Source organism: Rhinopithecus bieti, unplaced genomic scaffold (genome assembly GCF_001698545.2).
Source record: "Rhinopithecus bieti isolate Rb0 unplaced genomic scaffold, ASM169854v2 scaffold_12653, whole genome shotgun sequence".
Classification (NCBI taxonomy): Eukaryota; Metazoa; Chordata; class Mammalia; order Primates; family Cercopithecidae; genus Rhinopithecus; species Rhinopithecus bieti.
The window spans coordinates 2302935-2319872 of record NW_016807437.1 but is presented as its reverse complement, the minus strand read 5'-3'; the positions used below and the strand labels follow the sequence as shown (position 1 = coordinate 2319872).

General features: G+C 40.9%; 1 protein-coding gene across 2 annotated transcripts in view; it reads left to right on the top strand.

The window, feature by feature from the left end:
• The window catches only part of PIWIL4 (piwi like RNA-mediated gene silencing 4), a 51634-nt gene that overhangs the window by 10671 nt on the left and 24025 nt on the right, over positions 1-16938 (top strand). For both annotated transcript variants that reach the window (XM_017882016.1, XM_017882015.1), the window contains exons 5-9: positions 5708-5829; positions 7708-7788; positions 9340-9537; positions 11415-11526; positions 15797-15920. In XM_017882016.1, the coding sequence (XP_017737505.1) occupies positions 5708-5829; positions 7708-7788; positions 9340-9537; positions 11415-11526; positions 15797-15920 (637 nt within the window). The remainder of the gene's footprint in view (positions 1-5707; positions 5830-7707; positions 7789-9339; positions 9538-11414; positions 11527-15796; positions 15921-16938) is intronic.

Genomic DNA, 16938 nt, shown 5'->3' with positions numbered 1-16938 from the left:
CAGAAAGTCAACAAGCAGAATGTCTTGAGCATCTCAAGAAACTATTGTCATGACCTTTGCTCTTGATGAGCTGGCTTTTGCTTTGACTGGACCACTTCCACCTCTCAGTATAGCGATTGCTCTGATTGTGCTTTGTCTTCAGGATTGTACTGGTAAAGCCAGGTTTCATCTCCTCTTACACATTTTTGAAGAAATGCTTCAGGATCTTGATACCATTTATATAAAATTTTTATTGACAGCTCTGCTCTTATCTGCAGCTGATCTGAATACAATGAATTTGGCAACCATAGAATGGAAAGTTTGCTCAACTTTAATTTTTTAGTCAGAATTGTATAAGCTAAACAAATTGACATGTCTGTGGTGTTGGCTGTTGTTTCTACTGTTAATCTTTGGTCTTCTCAGTTACAGCATGAACGAGATTAATTTTTTCTCCTTGCAAATTTGTGTAGGTAGTCTGCAGCAGGCTTCATTTTCAACATTGTCTCATCCCTCCTTAAGATGAGTTATCCATTTGTAAACTGCTGATGTCTTTGTGGCATTGTTCCCATAAACTTTTCATTATACATCCGTGATTTTGCCATTCTTCTACCCAAGTATCACCAAAAATTTGATGTCTGTTCTGCCTTCACTCTTAGCAGGATTCATATTGCTCTGATAGGGGCTCTCTTCAAATTGATGTCTTAATTTTAGTGCCTCACACTGGATCCTGTTAGTATGAGTTTGTTTTGGTGCAGAAATTTAGTACAAGTTAGTATGAGTTTATTTTGCTGCAAAATTTTTGAAATCCATGCATAGTTTTTTTCATAATACGTATTTCCATGAACTTTTTGAAATCCCCTTATATATACTTACGTATTTAAGAGATTAGTTGATTTTCATGACAATTGGAATGAGTGATTCACTCCTTTCCTCTTTCCTGTTCCCCTGCCTGAGAGCTTAAAAAAAGACTTCCTAATTAAGACTTCACTAGTAATTGATTTCTTAATTACAAAGCTGGTCTGGTATTTAAAAAATAAGAGCTGTAAGTGTTCTTGAAATAGGCATCTTAAAAAAAAAATCCCAAAGTGGGTAAGACTAAGAAACACCATTTGGCCTGTGGCTTCAGAACTTTAAATTATTTCTACCTTTTTTTGCTCCTGCACCCTTGTGCCTATATGTCCAAATAACTTTACATCAATTTTTGATTCTAGAATTGCCATTTATTTAACGACTTGCTCTATCATATGAAATATGAGTTATGTCAGTTGTTAAAGTTTTTTTTAATGCAACCATTGGAAATAGCTATTGTGTATTTCAGATTCCTTTATCCACTTTTTTACACATTTAACATCTCCAGTCCTAAAATATAGTATGTATGTTTTCATCATATGTTTTGTTCTAAAACAATGTTACAATTAGTACAAGAAAGAAAGAACCAATTTCTCTATGAAAAATTAAAACAGAGCATTGGATTAACATTTTATGCTTCTATCCCTTAGAAATCTTACTCCCTTAGTTCAACTGTTTGCAGAGTTCAGTACCAATACCTTAGATTTAAATTTTTAGACTCCAGGTAAATCTTTGTGAATTTTCTCAAGAAATGTGTTTCTGAGCACTCTTGGGCCTTTTGCCTTTTATGAGACCCTGAGATTTATAGGAGCTGCTTGAATGATTGTTGCATTGGATATGGAACGTTAAAATTATACCATATGGTTAAATTTAATGGCTTAGAAAATCTAGATCTATAAATTAAGAAACATTTTTATTCACCATAATTTTTTATCGATCCTTCAATTCTTTGTCCTATGACCAGATGTTGATAGCATGCTAATATGGCTTCTCATACTTAAATGATATATTTCAAGTCTGTTGTTATCATTAAAAATGATCTTGTTCTTGTAGATACATTTCTAGCACTAGTTTAGAAATTTAGATATGTTAAAATTTTTAAATGCTACGCTCGAAGTGTTCAGCTTACTTCCGTTGTACCTAAACAGAATGGAGAACTTATACTCTACAAATGCTAAGAATATGTTACTACTACTCATTTCTCATTCAAAATGAGCATGTAGTATGTGTCAAACACCTTTCTGTTGCTAGGGACGGAGCCTAATAAGGAGGCAAGTGAGAAAATAGACCGTAAAAACATAGTGTGATAAATCAGGCCTATTTATTTCATTTCCCGGGTATAGGGGATACTAGGTTTAAACAGAATAGTGTTGTCTTATTCCTTGTAAACATATGACCTGTCATCCAGTTACAGTGCAAAAGACAGTGTCCTAATGGAGATACTGCTGCTTTCACCTTTTTATTCTGATCTTGGTATTGACTGAGGCTTAATTCTGCATCCCCATCTATCCCCTACACATGTCCTAGGATGCTTATTTAAGTTGAAATATCTCGGCCACTAGTTGACGCATTGCACTCCTAGGAGTTCCAGAAGTCCTGTTCAGCTGCCTCCTAACCTTCCACTGTCCAGGCCCCGTATGTGCATCTGCAGCCAGACTGGTGTTGCTATTCGTGTTCGCATCTATTTGCCACTCTCATATACTTAATAAAGAGCCTACTCTGAACCTGGCAGGGTGTTGCGACCATGGAGCAAACAAAGATAAATAAAACAGAGTACTTGTTCTCCAAAATTTCAATTTAGAAACAAAATTATTTACAAATAAATACTATGTAAGGTAGAATGAAATAAGTATCATAATAGTATTTTTATTATGCTAACATTTATTGAGCACTTACTAAGTGTTAAGTACTGTCCTTCTTTGTTCTCCAGATTATCCCCAACATCTCTTTCTTGAGCAGATCTTTGTGTCCCACAAGTAGCTGCTACCACCACTGCTGCTACCAATTACACCTACCAGATTACTCTGCCAGCCTCTCTTTTTTTTAAATTTTTTTATTTTTTGAGGTGGAGTTTTGCTCTTGTCACCCAGACTGGAGTGCAATGGCATGATCTTGGCTCACTGCAACCACCGCCTCCCTGGGTTCAAGCAATTCTCCTGCCTCAACCTCCTAAGTAGCTGGGATTATAGGCACCTGCCACCATGCCCGGCTAATTTTTGTATTTTTAGTAGAGACGGGGTTCCTCCACGTTGACCAGGCTGGTGTCAAACTCCTGACCTCAGGTGATCCCCCCACCCCAGCCTCCCAAAGTGCTGGGATTACAGGCGTGAGCCACCACGCCCGGCCTGCCAGGCTCTTTATAGCATGATCTCATTTCACCCTTGGGGCCTAGTAAGGCTAAATATCTTGCCCAAGATTATCATAGAGAGCTTGATGAAAGGCAAGCTTATTTCTAGCAGGACACTTCAATGAGAGTGATAGTTCCTTGTTTAGGATTTTGATCAGTGAGGTGGACAATGGGAGATATGAGATTCCTAGGCAGAAGAGGCAATGATAAGAAGTGAGGGCCATATTTTAGAAACTCTTGCTCATTCAGGTTTAGCCAGGAAGGTGTGGAGGTTGTGATTTCAAAGCTAGAGAGAACTTTAAATGTCCTGCCAAAGAACAGAGACTCTTCCATGGATCATGAAGACTTTGAGAGAGTGTTTCCATGGCAGCTGTGTTAAATTACAGTTAATCTGATCACATCCTATTGAATGGTTTACAGAAGGAGGTGTGAAGATTAATAAAGTGCCACTGAAATAGTGTGGGCAGCGTGTCAAAAGGGCTTGAACAGAGATACAAAGTGCTGCTATTTTAATTCCCAAGTGCCTGTGCAATGGATGGAAATAAAATCAACGCATTATCTCATTTAATCGTCACAACCCTGTGCCTTTAATTAGACTCAGTACCACTTTAGAGATGGGGAAAGGTGTTCCACATCACACCAGCTATAAGAGGCAGAGGACCAGAGTCTACCCAATTCCATATCATGTGCTCTTAAGCACTGTGGTAAATAATGGTATTGGAACAGCTGAGATAGATCAGAGACATTCCTAGTGTAGGTACAGTAAGACTTGTCAACTGATTAGATGGTGAATTGAGGAGAAGTGAAAGTTTACTCTGAGGTTAGCAGCCTGGGGACTGGAGGGTCTGAGGTCCAATAAGAGATGTAGGAAGTGAAGGAGGAGTGGGTGTTTGGTGGGAGAGGTACAAGGGGGGCTGAAGAGTTTGATCTTAGGTGGTTGTTGAAAATGCAGTTCCTGAGACCATCTGCTGCCACCTCCCCTCAACCACTCATCCCGACATCCTTAGTTGTCTTAATACTTTGTCCCAAAGCCCCTGCAGCAGTTTGAGAGCTGGGCATCCCTTCTGTCCACCAGATTTTTCCCGATGTTGATGAGCTCTTTCTATAGCTGTCCATCTCTGATTTCTGTACAGTTTTATCTGAAGCAAGAAATTATCTCGATGAAATCTTACATCTGGCCGGGCACGGTGGCTCAAGCCTGTAATCCCAGCACTTTGGGAGGCCGAGATGGGCGGATCACGAGGTCAGGAGATCGAGACCATCCTGGCTAACACGGTGAAACCCCGTCTCTACTAAAAGTACAAAAAACTAGCCGGGCGAGGTGGCGGGCGCCTGTAGTCCCAGCTACTCGGGAGGCTGAGGCAGGAGAATGGCGTAAACCCGGGAGGCGGAGCTTGCAGTGAGCTGAGATCCGGCCACTGCACTCCAGCCTGGGCGACAGAGCTAGACTCCGTTTCAAAAAAAAAAAAAAAGAAATCTTACATCCCTGTGAAAAGATCAGTTTCTCTTTGTTTACATGCAATGACTGGTTCCTGCCCTATATTCTTGATGCAACCTAAAAGTGGTTAAATCCATACTGTAACTGTAGAAAGTTGAGGCAGAATACATAAATGCTTGCTGATTAGCTGACTTTATCTAATTCCTTATCCCTTTGAAAAATCCATGATCATTGATCGATATTTATTGATTGAATCATATATTCCTTTATTTCAAGAACCTATTCTGAGTCCTTTCTGGTTCAAGAAGCTTTAAATTTAGTGGGAGCTGTTATAGAATCATATTCATGCATTCATTATATTGCTAGAATATATATTGTTCCAGGCTATAAGGACTCTAGGATTTCTCTAGACCTTTCAGCAATTTATAAAATCAGATTTCTGATCTGCTCTAATTTCCACCACTTATTCCTCTTTCCCCATGTTTACTTTCCATCTCATTTATCGTCTCTCCTTTCTTTCCTTCTCTCTTGTTCTCTGCTCTTCTGCATTATAAACAGACTTTGGGAGGCTGTCCTCTGGAATCCATGAACTTGGGATGGGCAGGACAGTTCACTAGTGGGCTTCTGAGTATCAGTGAATACCCTGAAAATGGGTACAATTATGTACACTGTTTTGGTGTGTGTGTATATATATGTGTGTGTGTGTGTGTGTGTGTAAAATTTTATTGGGAAATATCTGTAACTTTTATCAGACTCTCGAAGTAATTTGTGACCCATCTCCCTCCCGCTCCCTAGAAAGACCAAGAACCACTGCTCTGGAACTCTCTTTGGACCAAATTTTGAACCATGAGTCTGGCTTTAATTCTCCTTTAAGAAGTTAGGGAGTAGAGGGATGTGTTGTTTTAAGGACTGGCAAGATACAGAGAAAAAAAGCCCTCTGAACATAATGGGATGATTAGATTATTACTCATATACTAACACCTGCGGTTTTGTTTTTGTTAATGCATATTACATTGTGATGGCTTTATCATATCTGCATTCTGCACACTTGGGGCTAATTTCTAGGGTGCATATTAAGTACCTCTTCTTCCCAGGTCACAGAATTGTCAAGTGAAACTCAAAGAGGCGAGACTATAAAGATGACTATCACCCTGAAGAGGGAGCTGCCATCAAGTTCTCCCGTGTGCATCCAGGTCTTCAATATCATCTTCAGAAAGTAAGACACTGGAAACGTGACTTTAATTTGGGCTAATGATACCTTTCAGCATAAAGCCTGGGTATTAAAATAATTGACCATTTTGTAGGCAGTGTGCCAGCAGCGATGCCACCGTTAGGACAATTTCTCACGTACTTTCTCGTACATGAGCAATAATGTGCAACGGAGACCATTACAACCACTCAGTGGCACAAACTGTTAATATCCAGTATTATCCTAAGTTGAGACAAATAATATGGGGATTATTGCTGTCTCACTGGTAGCAGGGATGGTACCTTTTTCCTTTTCTTCTTTTCTGTGTCTCTTCCCAGACTTAGAAGTTCATTTAGCAAACTTAGTAAGTTTGACTTAATAAACTGAAGATTTTGTTTTTCTCCTAGCTGATTAATTTAGGAAAGAAGATCACTGTCTGCTTTCTACCCTGGCTCCACCCTCAGCCCACTTCTTTCCCCCGCATCTACATGGTTGTAACTCAGCTTTTCAGTGTTCTGCAGACTGGTCTAAGGATCACATACTCCTATGTCTTCTTAGGGGTGGAGTGGAGCTCCATAAAAGGCATATTCCCTGGACCCTCACTGAATCTAGTTAGTAAACAGAAGTTCACAGACAGGCCTGAAAATTCACATTTTTAGGATACACTGAAGCTTGAAAACCACTGTTTTACATGCTGCTGCTGTGGATCATTAAGATGATTTGTTAGAAACCTTACAGGCAAGTCCTTTGTTCAATGGTGGCCTCTGGAAGGAATGAAGATGGGGAAGTCTGGGGATTTCCTGAGTTGTAAGGGCACATCAGTGAACTTCCCCCACCCACGCGTCCTGATTTCTAATTCTAGTCAGATGTCTTGTCCATCACCTTTTGGTCATATTTGAGCCTCAGCTTACTGCATATCAGCTCTTCAGAAGACAGTCTTGCATATTGACATTTGGAAGATGCTTTTCAGTGAGAAAGTTCTTTCACTTGTCTTTTATCTTACTTTACCCTCACTAGAGCACCCTGAGGCAAGTACTATTAAAATCCTTATTTTTAAGAGAAGGAGGCTTAGGCTCAGTGACATTTGGCAGCCAGAATCACAATTGGAACCCTTGTTTCCTGACTTGAAACCCCCATGTAGGTCAAATTCCTAAGGTGACCAGGATTACTTCCTGAAGACACAGCCTTGGTCATTTGGCAGCACCTGGGGAGCCTGAGCAGCCTCATTAGAAATAAGATCCTCGGCCAGGCGTGGTGGCTCACACCTGTAATCCTAGCACTTTGGGAGGCCGAGGCGGGTAGATCACCTGAGGTCAGGAGTTCGAGACCAGCCTGACCAACACATAGAAACCTCGTTTCTACTAAAAATACAAAATTAACCGGGTGTGGTGGCACTTGCCTGTAATCCCAGCTCCTTGGGAGGCTGAGGCAGGAGAATTGCTTAACGTGGAGGCGGAGGTTGCAGTGAACTGAGATCGCACCATTGCACTCCAGCCTGGGCAACAAGAGTGAAACTCCATTTCAAAAAAAAAGAGAAATAAGGTCCTCATCCCCAAATAGAGAAGAGGTCCAAAAGGCCTGAAGGCATGGCTTATCTCACCCCATCTAAGCTAACCAAAATGTTACTACTGCAGCCTTAATGGCTAATTGGCCACATATTTGTCATTGCAGCTAAACCCAGACAGATAAAAATAATTTCAGTTGTAGTATTCTCAAATATGAAGAAGTGACAGTTCTTTATAAACATTCATATGTATATCTAGTGTCTAAACCTTGCAGTGCTGTGAGAATGGGAGGTCTGTATTTCCTATATATTTTTAACATTATGTTCAGCAAGGGTATGAACTTAGAATTACACTGTTACTGACTGATATTTACCAAAAATTCAAAACAATATGCTTGCAGGATCCTCAAAAAGTTGTCCATGTACCAAATTGGACGGAACTTCTATAATCCTTCAGAGCCAGTGGAAATTCCCCAGCACAAGTAGGTTTATTTATACTTTCTGTTACTCCAAAATTGTTGTAATGTGAGCAATGTAATTTATGATACAATATTATACCATTATGCCTCCTGTGAGAGACTCTGTGATATGAAATGTAATGGTTTTTTTAAACTTTCAAGTTTTTTTGAATAAAATGGTGCATGTGAATGTGAAGCTAGCAGCCTTGTTTTCTTATATTAGTGTGATGGATAATTATCATAAATCCTAGAAGGAATTCAGAAACTGAATTTTCTGTGTGTAATAAGTCATAATGAAAGCAGGATGAGCTGTATTGTGGTATAACACATAGTTGGTGCTTCATTTTGTTGTTGAAAGGATTGTTAGCACAGCCAGGTGGTTGACATGAAATTGTCAGGGCAGCACGGGTCAGAAAGAGAAGCCAACCAAACAACTCTGGTGAGGGATAGAATCCTGAGGAACACTTGCAGAATTTCTACCCTAAACTGGGAATTCGAGGCTTCAGGGAAAGTGGTCAGCTATGTCTTCAACTGGTTGTTACTTAGCTCTCAAAAATACTGTGGTCAAACTGTAGACAGAGAGGCAACTGGTAGCCCAAACGTAGATACATAAAGGGAGAAGTGCATAAAAGATAGAAAATGGGAGTGGGGTGTTTGGCCTTCTGCCCGGTGGAGGAAAAATGATGGAGTTTCCATATGTTCATTCAGAGTGTCAATGTGCTTTCTATGAAGCATCCAGTTCGTCCCTGTCACTATTCTGTCCACCTAGATTAGAAAATCTCATAGGTGCAGATTGGACTAAACTGCCCTAGGTGCTCAGCCACATATGCCTGTCCTGGAGGCTGGCTTAGTATCACAGTGACTACTTATAGTCCACAAAATATAAACTGGAATTATTTTTTAAAATATTAGTCTATTATTTCATGTCATTTCTGTAACTTCTTATTCAAGATTTTTAAGTTTATATGGAAAGAAACTGTAGGCTGTGTTCCAGTTTCTCTTGTATCGCTGTTTGTGATATTACTTCTGTATTTCTTAATCTCATTATTAAATTTATCCACTGCCCTCACCTTTGAGTTGGGGTGCTTTTCTGAACCTAGATGTTTTCCTGCAAGGACAGATCACTGCATAAACATCTTATTCCTACAGTTGTGGTTCTCAGGCAGGGGCATTTCCCCCCTCTTCAGGGAACATTTTGTATTGTCTGGAGACGTTTTTGGTTGTCACAGCTGGGAGGCTGCTACTGGCATCTAGTGGATAGAGGCCAGGGAGATGCTGCTAAACATCCTACAGTACACAGGACGGTCCTAACAGAGAATTATCCAGTTCCAAATGTCAGTGGTGCCAAGGCTGAGAAACCGCTTTCCAGTAAGGTATTTTATTCTAAATGTATGCTTAAAGACACTGCAGCTGAAAGAAAGATTTCAGTCAACAACTGGAAGAAATCAAACTAAAGAAAATAATTATCTTGTTAAGATGTCGAGAATTAGAACAGAAAATCACCATTTAAAAATCTTTATTGTGTTTCTCGTATAACATTGACAATATTCCTTTTTTTCTGTTTTGTTTTTAAAGATTATCCCTTTGGCCTGGGTTTGCCATTTCTGTATCATATTTTGAAAGCAAGCTCCTGTTTAGCGCTGATGTGAGTTACAAGGTCCTCCGGAATGAGACGGTTCTGGAATTCATGACTGCTCTCTGTCAAAGAACTGGCTTGTCCGGTTTCGCCCAGACGTGTGAGAAGCAGCTAATGGGGCTCATTGTCCTTACAAGGTACAAGCCTGTGTCTAAATAAACTTTTCTTCGGAAATCAATCATTGATAGTATTTGGGAATAGAAGTAGCGTTGGAGCATTGGCCCCAGGTCACAGATCTAATCCGTTTACTCATCTGTTTAGAAGACCTGGTTGTTTTGTTGTCTAGAGTTCACACATCCTTGTGTGGCATTCTGGACGGTCCACAAGCTGACGTAGCTCCAAATTCTCACTTGCTGTACCCTCCTTTCCCCCAATGCCACTCTATTCTAACCCCCAACGTTCTGCCCTTTTCTGCTTCAGTTCAGTTCAATTCACTTCACTTCAGTTGCCTGGATTCCCTACCCCAAATTCTGCCTTTTAAACTTCAGTTTTCACAAAGCCCAATTCTAATATCCCAGCTTTTCTGACATCCCCATTTGCCTACTCAGTTGGAATTACTCAGTTTCTTCCCCTGGGCTGCTCCCATAGCACTTTGCTTATGGCTACCTTGTTATAGCCATTTTATTTCATTTTAAAGGACAGAAGTTTAGTTCCATGTCTCACCTTCTTTATTAGATTCAGGAGTCTTTTTAAGTTGAGACCACATTTTACTTCTTTGCAACCTCTAGGTTTATGTATATAAAATTTGCCCTCATTGCACATTGAACCGAGTTAAACACGGAAAATTTAGATGACTTCCTGAGGACTAAAAATCTCACCATGTACTGCTGCTAGTCCAAGAATACTTTTTAAAATTTTTTATTTTAAGTTTTGGGATATATGTGCAGGATACGCAGGTTTGTTACATAGGTAAAAGTGTGCCATGTGGTTTGCTGCACCTATCAACTCATCACCTAGGTATTAAACCCAGCATGCATTAGCTATTCTTCAGAATGCTCTCCCTCCCCCTCACCCCATCCCCCGAGAGGCCCCAGTGTGTGTTGTTCCCCTCCTCGTGTCCATGTGTTCTCATTGTTCAGCTCCCACTTGTAAGTGAGAACATGCAGCATTTGGTTTTCTGTTCCTGCCTTAGTTTGCTCAGGATAATGGCTTCCAGCTCCACCCATGTCCCTGCAAAGGACATGGTCCTGTTCCTTTTTACGGCTGCAAGAATACTTCTTTTAGGGGACTTGTTAGCCTTCTATTCTGGCTTAGAATTTCCACTTAAACTTGTTTATCTGGGATATATAGCAGAGGGATGGGACTGGCTGGATTCCACACTACTTGGTATGAGAAGGCTACCCTCTAATCCTCCTGTCATGATCTTGATGGATTAGCTTATCACATTTCAAAGTCATCTTGCAAAGAATCAAGAGCTCTAGAGAAACCTGCTGTGGTAGTTTCTGCCCCTAGGCTGGGTCATCCTGAGAGGACAGTGCTGAAGGGGAGAAGGAGCTTAGAGTAATCTTAGCTAACCTGTTTTGTAGTTTTGCCAAGAGCCAGCCCTAGCGGGGAGGTTAAGCAAGACACCAGCATTGTGGGTTGATTGGCATTCTTTTGGCGCTTTTTTATCAGAAAAACTACCTGGGAAGTCAGAAACTCTGAGTGACACCATTATCTGAGAAGATAATGGGAAAGCTTTGAGCAATGCTTCAGCTTGTGAACATTTCAGAATGATTTGCCTGAAATTAGTGTATCTATCAGTGAGAAAAATAGACTAGTCTAAGGAAGTCTAAGGACTTCCCCACAGGTTTTGTTGGAATGTGGACAGAAGTCTTCCTGTATATGAAATTATTAAGGAATGCCCTTTTCAGATAAGAGGTGAGTATTTTTTAAAAAGTGAATAGTCTTGCTATATTGTTTTCATAATTTCTGACACTCTGGAGTCTATCTTATGTGTTGAATTAAAAGTGTGGTGAAGTAGCTGCTTATGTTAGATGATTAACAAATTTTAAAGCCTTTTTATATTTGCCAGATACAATAACAGAACCTACTCCATTGATGACATTGACTGGTCAGTGAAGCCCACACATACCTTTCAGAAGCGGGATGGCACCGAGATCACCTATGTGGATTACTACAAGCAGGTAGGACTTTTCTTCATTCATCTCTATCTCCTTTCCTTTTACCTCAGAGAAGTCTACTTATTCCAAGTCTCAGAGGTCCCCCAGATTGTAGGCTGAGTCTGCCTCTGACCTGATTCTCTGACTTGTCTCTCTCCTTCATCCCCACCATCTCGGTCTCCTGTTGACCCTCATCCTATCTCCTGTTTCCTTCTTCCTATAGTCTGAGTAATCTCCTTTTAACGCATATCTGATTACACTGCTCCTAACGTTAATACATTTCCATGTCTCCTTATTGCCTTAGGACCACATGTAAGCTCCTTAGCAGAGTTTCCAAGGCTCCTTATGATGTGGCCAAATCTTGCCTTTAAAGCCTCATCTCTTCCCATTCCCCTGCTCCCTTGCCTGACTCTGATGTAATTGCCTCTTGTGATTCCATGACTCAGTTTCTCCCCTGTGCATTTTCACACATGTTGCTTCCTTTTCCTGGATACCCCTTGACAGCCAGATGAACGCTAGACACCCTTGTGAACTCAGCTCAGCCATCAAGTCTCAAAGGAGCCCTATAGCATTCCTCCCAGGATCCCCTGTATCAGGTCATCACAGGCACCACACGAATGGTCTGAGCCCCATCCTAGACATCGAGCTCTGGGGAGAGGGCTCCTTATTTTTGGATACCCAGGGCTAGCTCAGTGCTTTGTGCGTATTAGATACTCAAGAAACTATTGATGGAATCTGTTGCTGTCCCTGGAAACTCTAATCGCATTTGCAACAGTTATCCCTGCCCCTCATCTTCCATGTTCAATTCCTTTGGAAAGTGCCTTCTCTTTAATGTGTAGTAATATTCAGGTTAAAACAACAAACAAAACCAAAAACCCTTTCTTGATCATTGTAAACCTTCAGGAAAAGCTCTCTTTTTCTCCTTAGCTAACTTTAGAAAGTCATTTATACCAGCTCCAAGCACCTTTCCTGTTCTTCCTTCCTGAAACCTCAGCAGTCTGGTATCCAGTTCTGCTGCTTTAGAAGTAGTTCTAGAAGGGTCGAGTTCAGTTACTGTTCTTATCCTAAAGGGCTTTCAGTGCGTTTGATACCTGTGACCTCTCCCACCCACTGGAACTGATCTCTTCCTTCCTTGGCTCCTGGGATACATCCCTGCGGCTCTCCACTACTTTAAGGTTGTTCTATCTTAGTCTCCTTTGACATTTTCCTCCTTCTTTCCCCACAAAGGAACCATTATTCACCATGGTTCCCTCATATAGAACCTTTTCATTGTATTTTGAGATGGCTCAAATATAGTGTTTTTGCCTTGCCCTCATTCCCAAATTACATATTCATCTCCATTTCCAGAACATATTTGCATGAATACCCTGCGGGCATCTCAAACTCATATAATTCGGACTGAATTCATTGTCTCCCATTCCTGTTTCTCCTTGGAAATTCTATAGCTCAGACAGGAATGATTTTGCTTTCTTCCTCTTCTTCACGTTAACCTCCTCATTCACTTGTCACCAAGATGAGTTCTGTATCCTTTATCCGTGAATTTTCTCTTTTCCAGCCCTTTTCCCACTGCATTAATGCAGGCCATCTCATGGATCCCCCTCCCCCACCATCACTCTTTATGCCCTAGCTCTCTCCTCACTGTGATCACTCATCCTCACAGCCATCAGAGAGATCTTTCTGAAGTGCTGCCCAGAAATCTGATTAAAAGCATAAGCTCTGGAGTAAGATGGTCTGGCTCCAACTGTGTAATCCTGGGTAAATCACTAAACCCAGAGTGTCATGTGTAAAGGAAATTTACCTGTCTACCTTCATGGTGTAGTGTAAGGACCGAACAAGATAATTATGCACACAGAGCATCGAAGTGTGCCTGCACTTTGTGAGCACTGGGAGAACAGTGGAGACCATGCTCCTTCTTTTCTATCCTCTGCTTCTTCCTCTCTGGTACTGCATAGTTTGGACCCCTCTTTCTTTCTTATATTTCTCAGCATCCCTACTATGCACCCCATGCGTTTATCCCCCATCCACTCACTGGCCTACACCTTCCTTAGCCTTTGCATGTGTTCACTAGGCATCTGCAGAAAGCCACGCTGTACCTTTCTCCTTTACCCCTAGGTCAAATCCTAGCTTCAAGTCCAAGTGTGAAGTCCTCTCTGGCTTTGCTTTCTGTCACACACATAGAAGAGCAAGCTGTTCTCCTTTCTAAGTACCTGTGCATTCATCACATTGCTTCTTGAACACATACTCCTTGGAGAGCAAGGATGGCGTTTGGCTAATCCTTGATGCATAGTATCTAGCAAAGCATCTTGTGCATAAAATGTGTTCTGTGTTTATGAAACCCACAGTTTGTTAAACATTTGGGCTTCTTTCTTGCATGATTAAATTTGTTCATTTAAACAGAAGTATTTTAGGACCTGTGACATTCTGAAACGGGAATCATGGTAAAAATCCCAGTCACTGTTTTTTGCCATGAGTTGTGCTTCACTGCATAGATATTGTAATTAGGGAGGAAAAGAAAGAACACTGTGACAACTTCTAGTATGCCCTCCTCCCTGTCCCAGGAAAGACTCAATTATTATGTAGTCGGTTTTCAAAGTGGAAGATCCTGATATTGACCTTTATATTTCTCTATTTTATCTTATCATACAAAGTATTTTCAAATGCTAAGAAAATTGGGTCAAGGGAAAGGGTCAAATTTAACTTGTGGGAGCAGCTTAGGGGCTAGAGTTCTTGACCATGCTCCAGCTAGAGTCCTTCTTCCTGGAAGATGCCTTCGTTTTGCTGGAGCTGTTACCTGAGACTCTCCATACTCCCATGTTTTCTTCAGTGTCCTCTCTTGGTCTTCACCTGCATGGAGGCTTCCCTGATTTGCGAGCCATAATTGTGTCACTACCACCATCTCCTTTTCCTCCCCGCCCCTCCCACTCCAGCCCGGGGATCCGGTACTTAGTGGTATAACAAGCAGAGTCTTAACAGATCAATCCTAGCTATGCTAATTTCCATTTATGGAGCCTTGGAAAGATTGCTTAATGTTTCAGTGTTTTTTCATCTGTGAAGGGGACAATAATAGTATCTCTTTCATCAGTTTGTTGTGCTTTATTGTGCTTCGTTATGCATTGTTTGTGCTTCTTGTGGACCTCGCTTTGTAGATAATGTATTTATGCAGAAAGGCAGGGACTGTGCCTCTTTTACTTTTATCTTCTTATCCACTGCTGTTCTGGAACACAGTAAGCACACCATGTGTTCTAAATTAATGGAGTCATGTATGCAAACTCACTTGATAAAGGCTTCTCCAAGCTTTTTAGCCATAGCATCAGTTGCACCTGCTGCTTTCAAATGAGATTCTTGACTCGTTTTTTTATTTTAATGACAAAGTTTTTCTTGAAATAGAGAAATGCTCACATTTAACTTCTTTAATTGTGATTATTGATGTTAGTGTCACATTACCCAGGCATTTTATACGTTATAATTCCAGTTATTCTGTCACTAATGTGGATCAAATTATAATGGAAACGAGTGTTCGTTGTAACCTTTGTCACTGGAGGGTAAATGAGCTTTTGCCAAGGTGAGAATGCTGAAATTGAAGTTTAGGATGGCAAAGGGAGAGGAATATGAACTAACAGTTGCCAGGGATTCATTATAAACCAGACCCCTTGCTCGTGGTTTACATAGGATGCCTGTGAGCTACTGTTATCCTTATTTGATAGATAAGGAAAGTTAAGTCACTTCCTCAGTGTCACAGCCCAAGCAAATAGAGGAGCTGGGGATCAAATTCACATTTGTCAGACTTCAGGACTGCTTCCCTGTAACATCCTACTATCCTAGAAGGTAAGGACAGTCATACTTTTTTGTGAAGTCTGAGATTGTCTCAATATAACTCGCCTCCAGCTTGTGTATAGATATTTTCAAAATGAATATAGATGTTTAGAGCCAGATAGTTAAGCATGGGGCAGTCTGCCTCAGTCATCAGTAGTGGAAATGCTGGCTTTGAGTTAGTCCCAGTGATGTCATTGACCTATGTATAGAACCAGCTGGAGTCTATTCTGAAACTGATCTGGCTGAAACCGAGAGACAGCAGGGAAATGATATTTTTAATGGTGTTGTGTTAGAAAAAATAATTAAAATAATAAAACTGGCCCTCAGATAGAAAGGTCCTGGGAAGAAAGTAGCAATAAGTAGGTAACCATGGGATTGGTTACATTTTTATATATGTTAGGATTACCTTGTTGAATGTAAGGATGCTCACCTGGCGGTGCTTCCACGTTAACTTTTCCCTCATTAATCTTGCATTTTATAGCAATATGATATTACTGTATCTGACCTCAATCAGCCCATGCTTGTTAGTCTGTTAAAGAGGAAGAGAAATGACAACAGTGAGGCTCGGCTCGCCCACCTGATACCTGAGCTCTGCTTTTTAACAGGTAATGTTTGTGTTTTATACCTCTGTCAGGCTCCTGGATACAGGCCCCTGATGCTTGGCAGTGGGCAGACCCTCTTTAAGTTACCTGAATGCCAGGACATTGATTTAACCCATGGAGGATGGGCCTTTTAAGTAATTTATTCAATAATAGAGACATGTTGGGGGAATCGAGTGCCCTTTGGAATCTATTTCCTTTATCTCGTGTATTCCATGTATTACTTTGATGTAAAATAGACCCCCTGATATCATCCTAAAACCAAGTTTCTCTTTGCCATTATTTGAATTTACTAGTATAGGAAGGAATATGACTTAGATTTTCTTCAGGTATATCAGTAGATCGGTGCCAGAATGATCCTTACTTTCTTTTTGCATGAATTTTCATAATATAATCCTCACTACACAGTAAAATCTGAATAACTGCCTCAAGCACTTTTAACAGTGTTCTTTCGACTAACGGTTAGGGCTAGGAAGGGAAGACTTTCCACATTTTGCATTTGTGTGTTCCTTGAGTCAGTTATGATGCGTATATATCTATGTTGCCATTAGAAAAATTAATAAGAAGGGCGGGCGTCGTGGCTCACGCCTGTAATCCTAACACTTTGGGAGTCCAAGTGGGCAGATCACCTGAGGTCAGGAGTTCAAGACCAGCCTGGCCAACATGGTGAAACCCCATCTCTATTAAAAATAAAAAACTAGCCGGGCATGGTGATGCATGTCTGTAATCCCAGCTACTCAGGAGGCTGAGGCAGAAGAATCACTTGAACCCGAGAGGTGGAGGTTGCAGTGAGCCGAGATCATGCCATTGCACTCTAGCCTGAGTGACAGAGCCAGACTGTCAGAAAGAAAAAGAGAGGGAGAGAGAGAGAGAGAAAGAGAGAGAGAGAGAGAAGGGAAGAGAAGAGGAGAGGAGAGGAGAGGAGAGGAGAGAAAGAAATAAAAGAAAAAGAAAAGGAAGAAAGATTAATGAGGATATAATCCTTGAGGGGAGGGGTGCTAATTCTTTTTTTTTTTTTTTTTTT